The sequence below is a fragment of the Chiloscyllium punctatum genome, chromosome 47 (genome assembly GCF_047496795.1).
Source record: "Chiloscyllium punctatum isolate Juve2018m chromosome 47, sChiPun1.3, whole genome shotgun sequence".
NCBI classification, from domain to species: Eukaryota; Metazoa; Chordata; class Chondrichthyes; order Orectolobiformes; family Hemiscylliidae; genus Chiloscyllium; species Chiloscyllium punctatum.
Genome location: NC_092785.1, coordinates 30,200,543 through 30,221,016, shown reverse-complemented (window position 1 = coordinate 30,221,016; position 20,474 = coordinate 30,200,543). Strand labels below are relative to the sequence as shown.

At 42.1% G+C, this 20,474-nt stretch overlaps 1 protein-coding gene across 3 annotated transcripts in view; it reads right to left on the bottom strand.

The window, feature by feature from the left end:
- Positions 1–20,474, bottom strand: part of zdhhc5a (zDHHC palmitoyltransferase 5a) — a 66,059-nt gene that overhangs the window by 17,879 nt on the left and 27,706 nt on the right. For all 3 annotated transcript variants that reach the window (XM_072564647.1, XM_072564649.1, XM_072564648.1), the window contains exons 3-5: positions 8,616–8,737; positions 3,482–3,639; positions 2,857–3,029 (exon numbers count right to left, since the gene is read on the bottom strand). In XM_072564647.1, coding sequence (XP_072420748.1) covers positions 2,857–3,029; positions 3,482–3,639; positions 8,616–8,737 — 453 coding nt within the window. The remainder of the gene's footprint in view (positions 1–2,856; positions 3,030–3,481; positions 3,640–8,615; positions 8,738–20,474) is intronic.

The window sequence follows — 20,474 nt, the reverse complement described above, 5'->3', positions numbered from 1 at the left end:
ATCAGTCCTACCACCACAGGAATCAGTCTGGTAAACCTTGGTTTCCATGCTGCAGGACTCAAACTACACTCATTGTGCCAGGTGTACTCTCAGCAAGGTCCTGCACAATTGTAACAAGAAATCCCTCCTCGTGCATTTGAATACTCTCGCTAGGAGGGTCTCTTGCTGTGAAAGCCAACATAGTATTTGCCTTCTTCACTGCCTGCTGTATCTGCGTGATTACTTGCAGTGGCTCCCTGCTATTGGAAAGATGTTGTGAAACTTGAAAGGGCTCAGACAAGATTTACAAGGATGTTGCCAGGGTTAGAGGGTTTGAGCTATAGGGAGAGGCTGAATAGGTTGGGGCTATTTTCCCTGGAGTGTTGGAGGCTGAGGAGCAGCATATAGAGGTTTATAAAAATTTTCCCTGGGTGGGTGAATCCAAAATTGGCAGGCATAGCTTTAATGAGAGAGGTAAAGGGACCTAAGGGTTCACACAGAGGGTAGTGTGTGCATAGAACGAGCTACCAGAGGAAGTGGTGGAGTGAGTACAATTACAACATATAATAGGTATCTGGATGGGTATATGAATTGGAAGGGTTTAGATGGATATGGGCCATATGCTGGCAAATGGGTCTAGATTAAATTAGGATATCTGGTCAGCATGCACAAGTTGGGCAGAAGGGTCTGTTTCTGCGCTGGAAATCCAAAGTTGATAACATTTATCCACGTTAATGTGTCACCTGCCAGGCATCTGACCACTGACTCAACTTGTCCAAATCGCTGCAGCCTCCTCACAAATCACTAGCTTTGGGTCATCTGCAAATTTGGGAGATATTCCATTTAGGTCTCTCCTCTATTATCAATCATATATATTGTGAATAGCTGGGGTTCTAGCACTGATCCCTTAAGTACCCCAATAATCATCTCCTGCCACCCAGTAAAAGATCCAATAACTCCTTCTGTTTCCTGTCTGCCAATCAATTCTCTATCCATGTCAGTACACGAGCCCCAATCCAGTGTTCTTCAATTTCGCATGCAAATCTATGTGGGCCTTGCCAAAAGCCTACTGAAAGTCCAGGTAAACCACATTCACTGGCTCCCACTTATCAATTCTACTAGCTCCAGCCTCAAAAAATCCCACTAGATTTGTCAAATATGCTATCCCTTCTGTAAATTCTTTTGATGTAGAGGTGCCGGTGTTGGACTGGGGTGGACAAAAAGTTAAAAATCACAACACCAGGTTATGGTCCAACAGGTTTATTTGAAACTATCTGACGAAGGTGCAGCACTCCGAAAGCTTGAACTTTCAAATAAACCTGTTGGACTATAACTTGGTGTTGCGAGATAGCTATTTTTTAGAATGGATTCCAGCATGTTCCCTGTTACAGAAGGCAGGCTAACCAGCGTATAATTCGGTTTTCTCTCTCTGCCCTTTTGAAATAGTAGGGTTAAATTAGCTATTCCTCAGTTCATAGGAACTATTCAAAAATCTACAGTATCTTGAAAGGTAACCACCAATTAATCCACTAAAGGTTTTCTTGGGCTACTTCCTTAAGTACGTAAAAGGATCAGGGATGAATAATCAAAGTTTTCAAGCCAGTGAGGGAAACAGATAATGTAGTAAGAAAAAACATTTCTGCTCTGGTTGTGCAGCCTACAAACAAGTGGCAGAACCTAAAAATTCAAGCCAGAGGTTTCAGGTATGAAACGAGGAAGCACGTTGACATACAAAAGAAATATTAGCTTAAAATTCTCTCTGGTTATTTTAAATAGGAGATTGATAATACATTTATATAACAAAATCGACAAGATATGGGTCAGAGGCCCAAAGGCTTTTGAGCTAGATCACCTATCAAACATGACCCTAATCAATGGCAGGACAGACTCAAGGAGCTGAATGCCCTTCCCCTGTCTGATAGGCAATGAAGGCTAAAAGACTGACTCTTCACTCTCAGGCACCTCAACCCCAGGCAGAGTTGTGTATCGGCGGCTTTTCTCATCAACAATGGAACAGATCACTGGGACTGCACAGAAGTGAGAGAACGGCACGGTGGCACAGTGGTTAGCACTGCTACCTCTCAGCGCCAGAGACCCGGGTTCAATTCCTGCCTCAGGCGACTGTGTGGAGTTTGCACATTCTCCCAGTGTCTGTGTGGGTCTCCTCCGGGTGCTCCGGTTTCCTCCCACAGTCCAAAAACATGCAGGTAAGGTGAATAAGCCATGCTAAATTGCCCGTAGTATTAGGTGAAGGGGTAAATGTAGGGGAATAGGTCTGGGTGGGTTGCTCTTTGGAGGGTCAATGTGGACTTGTTGGGCTGAAGGGCCTGTTTCCACTACTGTAAGTAATCTAATCTGAAGAGACTGCTTTTAAACAGGACATTGCACATACCTGCTGCTAGGTGGAGCCAGCGTGCTCAACATTTTGCATTCAATTTTAAATACAAGGTGCAACCTGGACAGGGACGAGGTGTGACCTGGAAATCTCTGGCTCTTATAAACCTAAATTTAAAAACTGTTACAAACCCACATTTCACTAAGGGCTGCAGTAACGTGAAGTTATAATGCTTAGATATTCAGATTAAGCTGCCAGAATTCTCAAACCCCGATTTGATTTGTACGAGTCTAAAATTTACTGGACAGCACACCAATGTTGCTGCTATGCAGGCCAAACTGACCGCCTTCGCACAGAGGTCTGGGAAGGGGAACCAATCCAAATACATCAACAGCAAACACTGTCAAACACTCACTTAAGTCACCGTACATATCCAGCACCTTTAAAACAGACAGGCAATGAGAAGTAACTCTCAGCATAGTGCCTTCCTGCATATACTGTAAACCTGTCCGAAAGCCCTGGAGCAAACACAGCAAGGATACGTGACAGCAGTGTGCACATCAGACAATTTATTCACGTGATTGAGCACATAGAGGAGACCAAAGCCGAAGACCCCGATGATGTGGGTGGTAAGTGAGAGGAGAAACAGGAAGAAGTAACGGTAGTTCCTTCGCCCAATGCAATTGTTCACCCATGGGCAGTGATGGTCAAACTCCTGGGTTGGAGAAAGAGTGGGGATAGAGAAAGACAAAACAAACTGGAATTAAAATCTCACACAAGTCAATTAATCACTTGCTTGACTCAACAACCCAAATAATTAACTCCACATCAAACCCGTCAACACAATGGGCTGAACAAAGTCCATCATTTTAAGAGAACCACAAAAAGCGATGATACATCATTGAACACATTTTCCATTCCCACAAACAGAAACAAACAGAAATTGCTGTAGGAACTCAGCAGATCTGGCTGCATTTATCGGCAGAGTCAACGTTTTGGGTCCAGTGCCCCTTTTTCCGAACACTATGTGAAATGTTGACTCTGCTTTCTCTTCACAGATGCTGCCAGACCTGCTGAGTTTCGATAGCAATTTCTTTTCTTTCAGATATCTAGCATTACCACAGTTGTTTGTTGAGGGCTAAAACAAGACAGGCAAGCCACTTGTACCTCCACGCAGTTGTCACAGACGCTGCAGTGCGAACACCGGGGTGGGCGGTAGAACCGGCAAGTTGAGCACCATTTCATCCGGACTTGGATGCCTTTGATCTCCACGTTCTTATAAAGTGGAGCCCGAAAATCATCATCTTTATCTTCATCTTCATCAGCTGACAAGAGGAGATGGAGAGAACGTAGAGTGCCAGAAAAGAGTGAGGGGAGGGGTAGACAGATAGACAAGAATTGGAAAGAGGAGAGAGAGAGCGCGCGCGAGAGAGAGAGAGAGAGAGAGAGAGAGAGAGAGAGAGAGAGAGGGAGAGAGAGAGAGAGAGAGAGAGAGAGAGACAGACAGACAGACAGAGGGAGAGAGAGAGATCATTTGAAAACTGGCAAAGTCAAACTGGGAAACAAGTGAAACAATCCTCAGTGCTTGAAGCTGACTGGTCACCACCATAGTTTCCTCACTTCACCTGACCCACAGTTTCCTTTTCTCCTCCTCAGCTGAACAATTTATAATTTTATTATTTGACAAGGTGATCGGAATAATCCAGCCTGGCCTTGCCAGTACTTAGGTGCCATTCTTATTTCTACCCTTCTTCCCATCCTTATTTCATTTCATTCTATCCACTGAGAAATTCAGAGGGAGATAGGACCTCTCAATTATTTTGCATATATCACTAAACCTCAGTAGAGAACCCATGAACTCTAGTAATAAGGTGCATGCAAATGTGTAGGCAGTGTTTTCGGCCTGCCAATGTGAACTCTCATTTTCCAAAGGGTGCAGTTGCTTGGATTGTTAACAGTCCGAGATGGAATTGGGGATTTAATCAGATAAGTGACACGCACTCAAACCTCAATGATTCTGTCCACATCTCTATTATTTCCCTCCCCATATGGCTCATACTGCCAAAATGGAGGTGTTGATTGGAAGCTGGTTTTCAGGATCTTGCTGCCCACAAATTGATTGTTGTATTTCCTTACGTGACATGAAGGTTGACCCAATTTACAGATAAGTATCTTGTGTGTCCAGTGAGGGGGGGGGGGGGGTCATTTTCTGATGATGCACATCTCAGTCAATACTTTGATCATCCAAACTCAAGGGAATACAAAGTCTTGTTTGTGCAAATGGTCTTAATAAACCACATCTGTCACATTTCCAATTGATTCTCCCTGTGGTTCAAGGCTCCTTGCCAGGAATACAACGCTGAACAATTGTCCCTCAACTCTACCATTAGTTTCCTATCATCCAGGTTAAGTTCAATGCATGCTTTTGTATTTCGGTGTGCACATAAGAACAGGTGGTGACTCATTCAATACCATCTCCATCCTGTCCCACAGAAACAGAAGGTCTGTTTAGCCTGTTGACCCTGATTGGTTATTTGTTTAGATAATGGTATTGTGGTGCCGAGCTCTGTCCATCTGTCTCAATCCAATAACTTTCAATATTCTTACCTCCCAAAAATCTATCCATCTCACAGTTACAGGGTTTCCAAATGACTAAGTCTTACTGCACTACTCGGAACAAATTGTTTCTAACATCATCTCTCAAAGGCTGGCTCTCATTTTAGAATTCTCCTCTTGTTCTTCCAAATACAGACCCGGTCAAACCAATCCCTCCTGACATGAGAGTCCTGCCATCTCCAGTATCAGCCCCTAATGAACTTCTGCCCCAATCCCTCCTCGGTAAGTCTATCCTTTCTCAGATAAAAAACTGCTGCAACACTCTGGGTGTGGTCTCACTGAGGCCTTGCGTAACTGCAGAGAGACATGCCTACTTTGGAATTCCAATCTTCTCACAATGAAAGCAGATCAACAAGTTGCCTTCCAAACTGCTTGCTGCGCCTACTTGTCTACTGTCACTTACTGCTGTTTAAGGACCTTTGTACATCCAGTTTCCCAATATCTCACCATTTAAATTATACTCTGCTTTTCATATCAAATATACAGACCTATAACTTTGCATTTAACCACTTTGTACAGCATTTGCTATGTGCTTACCCATTCATTCAACTTATCTAAATAACCTTCAAGCCTCCTCACATCCATGTCTAAACTACAATCCTCCCCAGTTTCATATTATCAACAAACTAGAAATGTTACTTTTGATTCTTTCATCCAGGTCATTTCCATTTATGAATAGCTGGGGCTCAAGCAGGTACCCAATTAGAGAAAGACCCATTTATAAAGAACACAAGAACTAGCAGCAGAAAGTTAAAAATCACACAACGCCAGGTTATAGTCCAACAGGTTTAATTGGAAGCACTAGCATTTAGAGCACGGCTCCTTCATCTGGTGGATGTGCAACCACCTGAAGGAGTAGCACTCCGAAAGCTAGTGCTTCCAACTAAACCTGTTGGACCATAACCTGGTGTGGTGTGATTTTTAAACTTTGTACACCCCAGTCCAACACCAGCACCTCCAAATCAGAAAAGAATTCAGCCCCACAAGTTTGCTCCACCATTTGATTTAAACCATGGCTAATCGCAACCTCGCCTCAACTCCACTTTCCTGTCCACTCTCTATAACACTTTCAACCCATTACCACATATAAATCTATTTCCTTCTTCAATTTACTCAATGCCTCTGCATCCACTGCACTCTGGAGCAGTGAATTCCACAGATAAACTTGAAAGAAATAATTTCTCATCTTTCCTTTAAATCTGCTCTCTCTTAACCTAAAACGATGACCTCTTATTCTAAATTGCCACACAAGGAAACATCCCTTCTGCTGTCAATCATCTTTAGCATGTGTCAGATCTCCCCAGCTTTCTTGAAACTCCAGAAAGTATAGGCCTAAACTGCTTAATCTCTTTTCATAAGTCAAACCTTCCATCTCTGGAATCAACCTCATCAACCATCTCTGAACTGCCTCCAAAGCAACTACATCCCTCCTCAAGTAAGGGGAACAGATCTGTACACAATACTCCAGATGCAGTCTTATAAATTTGCAGCGACACCCCTCTATCTTTCTATTCTATTCCTTCAGTAATAAATGCCAACATTCCATTTGCTTTCCTGATTACCTGCTATACCTGCACAGGAGTTTTCTGTGGTTCGGATAATCGAGGTTTCCCCGTATTTAGATTCAGAACACTAATTTTGGATTTGACCACTTTAATGAAGAATATTATTGAAACATAGAGCAGGAGGCTGCCATTCAGCCCTTCAAACCTGCTGTGCTGTTCATCACGATCATGGCTGATTGCTCAGTCCAATAGCTTAATCTTGCTCCTCCACATAACCTCTGACACCATTCACCCCTATATCTAGGTGCCTCTTGAATACATTCAATGTTTTGGCATCAACTACTTCCTGTAATGAATCCCACAGGCTCACCACTCTTTGGGTGAAGAAATGCCTCATCTCCATCTTAAATAGTCTACCTGAATCCTTAGACTGTGACCCTGGTTCTGGACACACCCACCATTGTAAACATCCTCCCTACATCTATTCTGTCTCGTCCTGTTAGAATTGCACAAGTCTCTAGGAGATTCCCCCCGCCCCAACCCCCTTGTCGGAAACTATCCTAACCTAGTCAAATTTCTCCTCAGTCCCAGCATTCCCGGAATCAGCCTGGGAAACCTTCGCTGCACTCCTTCCTCAGAAAAGGGGACCACAACTGCACACAACATTCCAGGGTGGCCTCACCAAGGCCCTGTGTAACAGCAACAGCAAATCCCTGCTCCTGCACATGAAACCTCACGCAATGAAGACCAACATCCCATTTGTCTTCTTGACCACCTGCTGCACCTGCACGCTTACCTTCAGCGACTGGCGCACAGGGACACTCAGATCCTGCTGCACACTCCCCTCTTCCAATTTACAGCCATTCACGTAGTCATCTGCTTCTTGTTTTTGCTTCCAAAGTGAATAATCTTGCATTTATCTAAATTATACTGCATCTGCCATTGATTTGCCTGCTTACCCATGTTCAGATCATGCTGAAGGACCTCTGCAGGTTCACTCTCCCACTCAACTTGGTATTATCTGCAAACTTTTTGTTCCCTCATTCAAGTCATTGATAAATATTGCAAATAGCTGGGATCCCACCACCACTCCCTGTAGAACCCGAGAGTTACTGCCTGCCAATCTGAAAAGGACCCATTAATTCCCACTCTTTGTTTCCTCTATTAACCAGGTTTCTACCCAACTCAATACACCCCTCCCCTTTTAATCTTGTGCAATAATGTCTTAGGCGGGACTTTAGGAAGACATTGACAAGGTCTAAATATACCACATCGACTGATTCCCCCTTGTCTCCATAATCCCAATTATATTGTCTCTGTTTACATCTGTCTGCATGATTAGTTCATCTATACTATTCAAATGCTTCATACATTTAGATACCAAACTTTAAAATTTGTTCCACTGGTAAATTTCCCTACTTTTTATAATTCCTCGGTACACCAAATCTGCCCTCACCTTTATTGTCTGGTCACAATCCACCACATGCTAACCTATACTATTGCCGCCTCCTTTAGTTTGGGCTTTTTAATTTCTTCTCCTAGCTGTTCATATTCCCTTAGCACAACCTCTGCCATAGTTTTATCTATGTCATTGGTACCTGTGTGGATCACTACCACTGGATCTTTACCCACTTCCACCCTGGTCACTTTTCCCCAAGAGATCACACACATTGCACAGTACTCAGTCTAGAACAGCCTGTTTTCTAGTTTGTCCCTCAAGAGATTTTTTTTTAAAGTCACATATAATCTCCAGGGAATTCTCCTCCACAATATCACTGTTGGTATCTCTGATTCTTTCAATCAACTTCTTTAATCACCTTAAAGACTTAACCAGCTCTCCCCTATACAATCTGACTTATAGGCTTGTCTCTTGGTGAGTAATACTTCATAATTGTTCTTTTAATTGTCATTTGGAGGTGGTTTTAAAAAAAGTAGTCCAGGTGTACAAGTTTTTTAAATTTAAAATCATAGGCTCTTGTGCTACAGTAATAACGTCCCTACCTCCAAACCAAAAAACATGGATTCAAATTTCATCTGCTCTGGAGGATCTTCGTAATGTCTGAACAGGTTGATTAGATAATACCTTCAATTCTATTTATCCCGGTCTCAGACTTGAACCCTTTGGCTCTTATGGAGAACATTAGTAGCTGTTACATGGGAACAGGATTGCAGAAACTCACCTCGTGGGAAGATGCCAGGGTCCATGAATGTGGCCATGCTGAAGTTTGCTAGCACGAAGAGAAAGATGATTACATTGTAGATGGGAATGGCCGGTGAGTAGACCTGGCTGAGCCATGGGCACCTGTGGGAAAATATTTAAACAAACACATCAGGATTACAGGACTGTAATTCAGGTCACCAGCCAGCCACATGCATGATCACTAATTGATTGTTCTTTCCAAAGGAGGATCTTCCATTACTTCAGTAATACACAGTCCAAAAGATCTTGGCGTAGACCGAGGTGGACGGGCCAAAGGTAGGGATTGAGGGAACACTGTGCTGCCAGAAGATGGGTCAACATTGAGGGAGTGCCATACTGATGGAACTGAAGGAAGGACTGAAGGAGAGTCAGTCCGTGAAGTAACCCTGCACTGTTATCCAGGAAATACTGCAATGTTAGTGGGTCACTGCTGAGGGGGCATTGTCTGTTAAAAGATCTGATTGTACATTCAGATGGTGAGTACTTAGGAACTGTTACAACTCAGTGGAGGAGAGTGCTGGAAATCAAGCTGTACCATTCCTGGTGAAATCACTAAGCTCAAGAATTTTATAAAGGTTGCAAAATTTCAAATTTCTTTCTTTTAGATACAGGTTGTTAGAAAGTAAGTTAGAGACTTCTATACTTAAAGAGTTACTATTTATTCCAAATAGAGAGACCCTTCCTACAGTAAATAATTATGAACTGTCAGCATATAACTCGGAGGTAGAGCCGCAACCCTCCTAAGCCACCAAACTATATATATCCACGCACAAACAAACAGAAAAGAAAACAACTGTTATGGAAAGATTTGAATGGCTGTTCATTGGGCTGGTTTGAAGGGTTAATGAAATTACCCTTTTGGCTCCTCAGGATATACCTCCTGGATCCTCTTTATCCCGGTAATTTCACATTCTTACAAGGACTCAGGGCAATGGCTTAACCAATAAGTCAGAGACTTCAGTACAAGAACCATAGCAATAATTATGAGACAAAATCTAGCCTTCTTCATGCTTGAGACGGTTTGCATTACAGAGAAGAGGGCACTCCACCTCAGGGATCTGATGGCCTCACACTCAAGATATTCAGATACCTTGAAACCAATTACATTTTTGGTAACACATAGGAGACCTTTGTCATCATTTCACAGACTAACCAGCAACTTGTTGCTGATCAAATATCCATTTATACACCATTCCCTGGCTCCAGCTCATCTGTAACTCGGCTTTCCCCACTGCTGAATCAGCAACTGTGAAAACAGCACTTAAAAGTAACTTACAAGATGCTCATTCTAAAAAGTGTAGCAGTCCGTCAACAAGCCTTGGCTTTTAACACAGTTACTTTCCTATTTCAGTCCACAATCAAAGCTGCAGAAACATTTAAAATATTTACTGTCTTTACAGAGAGTTGGTGCAGGCACAATAGGCCAAGTGGCCTCTGAAAGTGACTATGAATTGTCGATTCTGGGCATCACAGCTTGAGAAGGGCACGAAACAGTTTGTGAACGCACAAGAGATGTAATAGATTGTTTGAAGAACTAAGTTATTACAGTTGTGTAGATAGGCTAGAGAAGCTGAGGTTGTTCTCTTGGAGCAGAGAAAGGAAATTCGATAAAACCTTTCAACTCTTTAAACGGTTCTAACAGATTAACAAAAATAAATGATTTCTATGTGTCGTCCCATTCCCCCTTCAGTCAAAGCAAAATGCCCAGAGACAGAGTAGTTTGACCTTCCAAGCGAGAGACAGACAGAGTGACCCTTTATGCGCATGGACATGGGTTCCAATCTTCTCTTTAACAACAGTTTCTCAATGAGCTATATAGTCATTTTACAGGGAGGTGCATCCAGATAAGCAACATCCATATTAATTGGGTGACCATTACAATCAACGAGTATCAATAGCAGAGACTAAGCCCTTTACTGTTATGCAAGGGATGTTCTTAACCTTGTTAACTGGATTCATACAATGGATACTTTTCCCCTTGTTAGCTGACCTTGTATACTGAATGTTTCCAATATTGTCAAATGGCTCTACATAATGACTGCTTTTCCACCTTGTTAACCCATTACCCTTGCCTTCAACACTCCATTGTTAATTAAGTTCTTATATGATTGGAGTCATGCTCAGCTGATCCTCATGTTTCACAAAATTCAGAACTTAACTCTTTCCCTGCCTGCTTATACTGTATACACGTTCAGACATGGACCAATGTTCAATAACCGGTGAACATGTTTAACATGTCTGGACAAAAAAAAAATCAGAGCCAACTTCAGCAGTAACCTTTTTCCTCCAAAAATTAAAAATGCAACTTGTTTATGGTTTGAAAAAGTGGTTCCCAAAAGGGTGAAGGATAAAGGACTTGGTCGTCGACCAAAAACAAACCACTGGATTAAAGATAGGTTGAGGGACAATCACAGGATTATGGGGAAACAACTGGGTAGGGATGATGCTACAGAAATGGGATTAATCAGAGCATTGTTCAAAAGAGCACAAACTAGAGTAATCACCTAATGTGCTATACTATTCTATGATTTTATAAAGAAATTCCAGGGCTTTGGCCCAGCGAAGGATTGGGGATATAGTTTCCAGTTAGGATGGCGAACAACTTGGGAGGTGGTGACATTTCCATTTCTGTTGCCCTTTTCTTTCCAGGTGGTAGAATATTTCGGGTTTGAAAGGTGCTGTCAATGTAGTCCTGGTGCTTTACTGCAGTGCACTTTGTAGATGGTACCAATTACTCCACTGAGTGCTGGTGTTGAAAAGACTGAATGTTGAACATGGTCAATGGGTGTCATGTACAGATTGCTTTGCCCTGGGTAGTGTCAAGCCTCTCAAGTGCTGTTGGAGCTGCACTCATCTAAGGAAGTAGGGAATATTTCGCCACACTTCTGACTTGTAGTCTATAGATGGTAGACAGGCTTTGGAGTCAGGTGGTGACTTACTCACCACAGGATTCCGAACTCTGACCTACTCATGTTTATATAGAGAGTCCAATTCAGTGGGCCCAATTCAGTTTGTTCTCAATGGTAAATTCGAGGATTGTTGATAGTAGGCGATTCAGTGATAGTAATGCTCTTAAATGTGAAGGGAGGTGGTTAGATTATCTGAAGTTCATTGCCTGGCACATATGGCATGGAAACTGCTTGCCCCTTAGCAGCCCATTGTCAAGCCTTGATGCATATGGACACAGCGTCTGAGTTATGGCAAATTACACTGAAAATTGTGCAATCATCATTGAAAGCCCCCACTTCAGACCTCATGATGGAGAAATGGTTATTGATGAAGCAACTGAAGACTGTAGAGCCAAGGACACCACCTTGATGAACTTGTGCAATTGGGTTCTTGGTTGAGACGATTGACCTTCAACAACCACAATCATCTTGCTTTGTGTTAGGGTGGAGATGGTGACATATTATTGATGTCACTGACCAAAAGTTCAGAGGCTCAAACGAATGCTCTAGGGTCACATGTTCAAATCTCTCGACAGATGGAAAAATTTAAATTCAATTAATAAAATCTGGAATTACTCTCTAATGGTGATGCACAGTAACCATCACTAGTGAACAAGATAAATTGTTATGACAACAATGTCCTTCAGGAGTGCCGCTACAAATTGGTAATTTCACTGGACGAGTAATTCAGAAATCTAGACTATTGTTCTGTAGGAACCAAAAAAAACAATTTGCTGGAGAAAGTCAGCATGTCTGACAAGACCTGAGAGAAAATAAAGTGTTAACTTTTCAGGCCAGTGACCCTTCTTCAGAGTAAAAACAATGACTGCAAGATGCTGAAAACCAAATACTGGATTAGTGGTGCTGGAGGAGCACAGCAGTTCAGGCAGCATCCAACGAGCAGCGAAATCGACGTTTCGGGCAAAAGCCCTTCATCAGGAATAAAGGCAGTGAGCCTGAAGCGTGGAGAGATAAGCTAGAGGAGGGTGGGGGTGGGGAGAAAGTAGCATAGAGTACAATGGGTGAGTGGGGGAGGAGATGAAGGTGATAGGTCAAGGAGGAGAGGGTGGAGTGGATAGGTGGAAAAGAAGATAGGCAGGTCGGACAAGTCCCTTCTTCAGAACATGATCACTGAACTTGAAACGTTAACTGTTTTCTCTTCATAAATGCTGCTAGACCTACTGCGTTTCTCTAGCAATTTGTTTTTGTCTGTTTCAGTTCTCTGGGATTAGCAGGTTCTGTGTTTTTTTTAAATTGTTTTATGAGCACGGCTTTATCATAAGATTGGGCAAGTGCAGAAACTAATTCAACAATTTCAAGCACTCCTACATGGAATTCCTGTTAGTGTTAGGTCTGTAAATGCCCTAGTTCATTCTCTGCACAATCAATACAAAAAAATTTACTAACTAATTCAATCAAAAATTCACTAGGAACTTCTTCACTGACAGTGGAGAGACTGCTGCAGTTGCTCCCACAGGGATTGGTTGAGGTGAATAGTCGTAGAATCTGTTACGACACAGTAGTGACCCCTTCTGTTAATTAAACTAAATACACAGAAAAGTTCACCGCACCTCATAATTGTTACTCATATTTTAACAGAGAACTCTCAAATTCCACTATTTAAAGAAAATAATATCAATTATTCTTTAACTCTAAAAGTGATAATTAAATGACAACTATTAACAACTCCAACCCCACCCCCCTTTCTCTTATTATCAGCCTCCAACTCTATAATAATATGCTGCTCCAGTAAAACACTTATTAAAATTACATAACTTAATTTGGAAACCATACAGCAGCTGTCATCTTTGGTGTTTTTCTTCTTTTGACTGAAGATCTCTCTGGTTCATCATCTTTCTTTTATTGTGAATGTGTTTCATTTGAAAAGGTACCTTTGATAGAGAATATTTCAATGGTAGTTACTCTGTTTGACTTTCAAATTGCCTGTCTTTTTTATACCACCAACATCAGATCATCTCATTAATTTGATGTTGGCAAAATAATAAATTCGAACTCAATTGGGTTTTAGTATCCTGGGGAATAATTTAAACGAATTGGTTAAATTCAAAGCATCAACTCGGGTATCCAATTCACAGTCGAGTGTTACATATTTTCTATTTTCCAGTACACACAGACAGCTAGCTAGTCATATGACAGGTGCTTGTAAGCTCTCAGTGTAAAACAGCATTCGCTCTCCCTTAAAGGTACAGTGCATGCCTTCAACTTCATAAATTCTACATACAGACGACAGGCTCTTTGACCCAGGCATTGGCATCAGTTTTGGAACAGGGGGGATCTGTACCGTTGGGACGGTCTCCACCTGAACCGATCAGGTACCAATGTTCTAGCGAAGAGGATAAATAGGGTGGTCAGTAGGACTTTAAACTTCTATTTAAAGTGAAAGCAACAGGGAGTATGGAGGTAAATGGAAAGATAAGCAGCAGGATAGCATGTTTCCAGGCGGATTTAAAATTGAGGCAGACTGAGAATGCAGAAAAAAGCAAGGATAACTTCGGACATATGACTTCCAACATCTCTAATGATAAGGAAGTTAGCATTAAGGCACTTTACCTGAATGCTCGTAGCATTCATAACAAAGTCGATGAACTAATGGCACAGATAATAGTGAATGATTATGATGTAGTAGGCATCACAGAGATTTGGTTACAGGGGGGGTCAGGACTGGCAGTTAAACCTCCATGGTTTTTCAACTTATTGAAAAGACAGAGAGGTGGGCAGAGGGGGTGGGTTTGCCTTGTTAGTTAAGAACAAAATTGAATCTATGGTATTGAATGACATAGCGTCGGATGATGTGGAGTCTGTGTGGGTGGAATTGAGGAACCACAAAGGCAAAAAAAACATAATTGGAGTTGTGTATAGACCTCCTAACAGTGGTCAGGACCAGGGACGCAACATGGACCGGGAAATAGAGAAGGCATGTCAGAAAGGCAAGGTTACATTGATCATGGGAGACTTCCATATGCAGGTGGACTGGGTAAATAATGTTGCTAGTGGATCTAAAGAAAGGGAATTCATGGAATGCTTACAGGATGGCTTTTTGGAACAGCTTGTCATGGAGCCCACAAGAGAGCAGGCTATTCTGGACCTAGTGCTTTGCAATGAACCAGACTCTATAAAAGATCTTAAAGTAAGGGAACCCTTAGGAAGTAGCGACCATAATATGGTAGAGTTCAGTCTGGAGTTTGAAAGGGAGAAGGCAAAATCGGATGTAATGGTGTTACAGTTGAATAAAGGTAATTATGAGGGCATGAGAGAGGAACTGACTAAAATAGACTGGAAGCAGAGGCTAACCAGGAAGACAGTAGAGCAAAAATGGCAGGAGTTTGTAGGTATAATTGAGGACACTGTACAGAGGTTCATTCCCAAGAAAAGAAAGATTAACTGGGGAGGGATTAGACAACCTTGGCTGACAAAGGAAGTCAGGAAATGTATTAAAGAAAAAGAGAGATCCTATAAAGTGGCTAAGAACAGTGGGAAATCAGAAGATTGGGAAGGATACAAAAGCAAACAGAGGATAACAAAGAGTGTAATAAGAAATGAGAGGATCAAATATGAAGGAAGGATAGCCAGTAATATTAGAAATGATAGTAAAAGTTTCTTTCAGTACATAAGAAACAAACGACAGGCAAAGGTAGACATTGGGCCACTTCAAACTGATGCTGGAAGACTAGTGATGGGAGATAAGGAAATAGCAGGAGAACTTAACAAGTACTTTGCGTCAGTTTTCACAGTGGAAGACAGGAGTAATATCCCAAAAATTAAACGGTGTCACGGGGCTGAGTTGAGTATGGTTGCCATTACGAAAGAGATAGTGCTAGAAAAGTTAAAAAGTCTTAAAATTGATAAATCTCCTGGCCCCGATGGGATACACCCTAGAGTTCTGAGAGAGGTGGCTGAGGAAATAGCAGAGGCATTGGTTGAGATCGTTCAAGAGTCACTGGAGTCAGGAAAGGTCCCGGATGATTGGAAGATGGCTGTTGTAACCCCCTTGTTCAAGAAAGGATCAAGGCAAAAGATGGAAAATTATAGGCCAATCAGCTTAACCTCGGTTGTTGGTAAAATTCTAGAATCCATCATTAAGGATGAGGTTTCTAAATTCTTGGAAGAGCAGAGTCTGATTAGAACAAGTCAACATGGATTTAGTAAAGGGAGGTCATGCCTGACAAACCTGTTGGAATTTTTTGAAGAGGTAACAAGTAGGTTAGACCAGGGAAACCCAGTGAATGTGGTCTATCTAGACTTTCAATAAGGTGCCACACGGGAGGATGCTGAGCAAGTTGAGGGCCCATGGTGTTCGAGGTGAGCTGCTGGGATAGATTGAGGATTGGCTGTCTAACAGAAGGCAGAGAGTTGGGATAAAAGGTTCTTTTTCAGAATGGCAGCCGGTGACGAGCGGTGTCCCGCAGGGTTCAGTGCTGGGGCCACAGCTGTTCGCATTATGTATTAATGATTTGGATGAGGGAACCGGGGGCATTCTAGCAAAGTTTGCCGATGATACGAAGTTAGGTGGACAGACAGGTAGTACTGAGGAAGTGGGGAGGCTACAGAAGAATCTAGACAGGTTGGGAGAGTGGTCCAGGAAATGGCTGATGGAATTTAACGTGAGCAAGTGCGAGGTCTTGCACTTTGGTAAAAAGAATAAAAGCATGGACTACTTTCTCAATGGTGAGAAAATTAATAAAGCCAAAGCACAAAGGGATCTGGGAGTGCTAGTCGAGGATTCTCTAAAGGTAAACATGCAGGTTGAGTCCGTGATTAAGAAAGCGAATGCAATGTTGTCTCTTATCTCAAGAGGTTTGGAATATAAAAGCAGAGATGTACTACTAAGACTTTATAAAGCTCTGGTTAGGCCCCACTTGGAGTACTGTGTCCAGTTTTGGTCCCCACACCTCAGGAAGGACATACTGGCACTGGAACGTGTCCAGCGGAGATTCACACGGATGATCCCTGGAATGACAGGTCTAGCATATGAGGAACGGCTGAGGATACTGGGATTGTATTCATTGGAGTTTAGAAGATTAAGGGGAGACTTAATAGAGACATACAAAATAATACATGGCTTGGAAAAGGTGGATGCTAGGAAATTGTTTCCGTTAGACGAGGAGACTAGGACCCGTGGACACAGCCTTAGAATTAGAGGGGGTCATTTCAGAACAGAAATGCGGAGACATTTCTTCAGCCAGAGTGTGGTGGGCCTGTGGAATTCATTGCCACGGAGTGCAGTGGAAGCCGGGACGCTAAATGTCTTCAAGGCCGAGATTGATAATTCCTCTAGACAACAAGAATCTAAGGGCTACGGGGAGAACGCTGGTAAGTGGAGCTGAAATGCGCATCAGCCATGATTGAATGGCGGAGTGGACTCGATGGGCCGAATGGCCTTACTTCCACTCCTATGTCTTATGGTCTTATGGACCCATTGGGTCTGCAACAACAAATCTGCTCAATTCACACTCATCCCACAGCCTTGAATGTTGTTACATTTCAAGTGCTTATCAAAATATTTTCACTGCTCAAAGCTCTACATATAGGAGTTGGGACATTATGTTGAGGTTGTACAGGACATTGGTGAGGCCTTTTCTGGAGTACCATTTGTAGTTCTGATCCTTTTGTTCGAGGATAGATATTAAGTGGGAGAGGGTTCAGAAAATATTTACTAGGATGTCATCAGGAATGGAGGGCTTGAGACAAAAATAGACTGGAAAGACTAGGACTTCTTACACTGGAGCGCAGGAGGTTGAGGGGTGACCTTACTGAGGTTTATAAAATCACAAGAGCTAAGGTGAATGACAAAGGTTATTTCATCCGGAAGGAGAGTTCAAAACTAGGGGACATATTTTTAAGATTAGAAGATAAAAATTTAAAAAGGACATAACAGCAGAATGGTTCATGTATGGAATGAACTGCCACAGAAAGTAGCAGATGCGGATAGAGTTACAATTTGGATAAGTTCATGAAGAGGAAATGTTTGGAAGGATATGGACCAAGTACAGGCAGGTGGGACTAGCTTCGTTTGCAAACATGGTCAGCATGTACAGGTTGGACTGAAGGACCTGTTCCCAAGCTGTATGGCTCTATTCTTAAAAAAGGTTTGAGGCTTTCTGCCTCAAGTACCTTCCCATACAGTGAATGCTAGACTCCTATCACCTTCTGGGTGAAAGGTGTTTTCCAGTGATTTTCTTTTCCCATCATTGCCATTAAAACCTCTTACCTTCCACCTTCAAATTTTGCCCACTTGTTATTGACCTTTCAACTCAGGGGAACAGCAGTTTTCAATGCATTCTGCACATCTTATACAGCTCTCTCAGCCTTCTCTGCTCTAAAGAAATTAACCTTTGCCTATCAAGCCTCACTTTATAGTTAAAATGCTCCATTCCATGCAACATCCTGGTGAATCTCTCTGCACCCGTTCCAGCACAATCCCATCTTTTCCTATAGTGCACCCAAACTGCGCACAGTACTCACCAATGGAGGCCAATCAAATCTTTATTGTAGATCTCCAGCTATACTGGAAATACTTAAAAAGAGGTACATAGAATGGGAGTATTAAAACTATAGTGAGCCACACCCTGGCAATCCATCACCTAAAGCATGGACTCCACCTTGGTTTATACATTCAATCTGGTTTTGCTGCTTTGTTCCATTTGTGGCTTGTCGGCTTAAAAGATTCAGAAACATCTGTCTGAGTGGTATTGCCTCATTTGTGGACAAATCTCAAATCAGAGCACAGGGATTTATTGGCAGAAGTAATGAGAGTTGGATCAATGCAGTACTCCCCTCAGTACTTTCAACTGGGAGTTTAAACCTGGGTGACAAGATTCAAACCCCTGAAGCAAACAGAACCAAACACATTAGGGCTCAGACTTGGAATTAGGAGTACTCTCTCAACTAACCAGAATGGACAGTTTGAAGGGAAGACCAACACTATAAGGGCAGGAAGAAAAATGCTCCATCATAGATTTATGACTCATCAGTGATACATACACCAAGCTATTTCCCAACACACATTGGTAGATGAATCCCATTACAAACTATGTTGCAATGCTGGCCTCACACTAGTTTCAACTTTGAGTCAACAAGCACAGAAAGAACATACCTACAGAAATGTTTCAGAACTCGCATTCATACTGCAACTTCCACCATCAGAACATTCCCCAAATAATTTTTTAGAACCATTTAAAATTATAACTATTCCCAAGTTGCTTTATAAAAACACAATCATTTGTTATAATGCATGAAAAGAAGTACACACTATAGACAATGGGTGCAGGAGTAGGCCATTCTGCCCTTTGAGCCAGCACCACCATTCATTTTGATCAAGGAATGCAATATGATTGGACAATTCTTTTTAAAAATCAATGTTTGGTTGAAAGTACTGGCCAGGACACAAAGAATAAAACTTGTTTCATCTAATGCTGTTGGATAATTTATGTTAATGTGTTATGGAAGACATATCTTGACATGCACAGTTGGAACATCTACAATGAGTTTGCAGGTTTTCCAGAGAATCAGATGTTACAGCAGTGGCAGGCATATCAAAGTAAATTTATGGGGAGACTGACATTATGGAAGCCATTTGGGTGATGACATATAGTTTTTTGGAAGTGCAAAAGACCAGAAATTTTACAGATATCTGATCCCATCCTGCTAGAATTGAGTAGTTAGCAGCAAGACACACTGGTTGATTGTTCCCCTTATCTTCCTAAGCCAACAAGAGCAGCTAACTCAGCACAGAGGAAACCAAGTGCTGGAGAAACTCTAAATCTGGCATCAGCTGTGGAGAGAGAAACACTTAAAATAGCAGAACAAAGTCACATTGGACTCAAAACATTCACTATTTCTCTCTACAGATGCTGTCATAACTGATGAGTTTCCACAGTATCTTCTATTTTCATTTCAAATTTCCAGCAACTGCAGTGTTTACTTTTACTCGGGGGCAATGGGTTCCAGTGTCCTGAGTTGAAGTTTAAATTCTTTACTAGGCAAATTGAGCATATACTGAGTCAACAGTATATGCTGCACATTTAGTTCTGAGTATAACTCTTAGAACTGTTCTAAAGAAGGGTCACTGAACCAGAAAAGTTAACTTTGCTTTCTCTCCACAGGTGCTGCCAGCCCAGCTCAGTTTTTCAAGCAATTTGTTTTTGTTCGATTTCCAGCATCCATAGTTCTTGATTTTTTGCTGTCATAATAGCATTGAATGGTTGAACAAGCGCAAACATACTGGCATCCTCCTGCCGTTCTAAAAATGAGTTCTCTCTCCTGAGTGTACTTTTCCTCTCCAGATGACTATAACGTCTGTCACAGCAATAAATCCATTCTTTTTTATGGTATTAATAATGCAATAAGGTACAAGAGCAATTATATGAACTAATTGTAGCCTGGAAGTTTGGGAAGGGGGCAGGGAGATGAGCAGAACAGGGAGCAAGAAAAACCGGCTCTTCCTTACCCACAGCCCACATCTAATAGCACAGTATCACTGTTCTCATCTGTTAAAACTTGTTCCAATGTCACTCACAGGACACAAACACCATTCTGCAAAAGGCACAAAAAGCAACAAGGAGCATGGGTTGGATTTCCCAAAGACCCATGTGAGGATGGGAATCTTCAACTGAATCTGCCTTCACTGGGCATGATATTCAGATCCTAACCACTTGCTGCAGAGTATAGAATTTTCTCATGTTGTTCTTTGTGCTTTTGCCAATCACCTCTGGTCCTTAACCCTTCTGCCAACAGGAACAGTTTACCCATCTACTACTCCCAGAAGTCTCATTGTTTTGAGCACGTAGATTAAAATCTTTCCTTACCTTTGTTTTAAGGAGAACAGCCCAGATATCCCATTCTCACCAGACTCACTAAGGCTCTCAATCCCT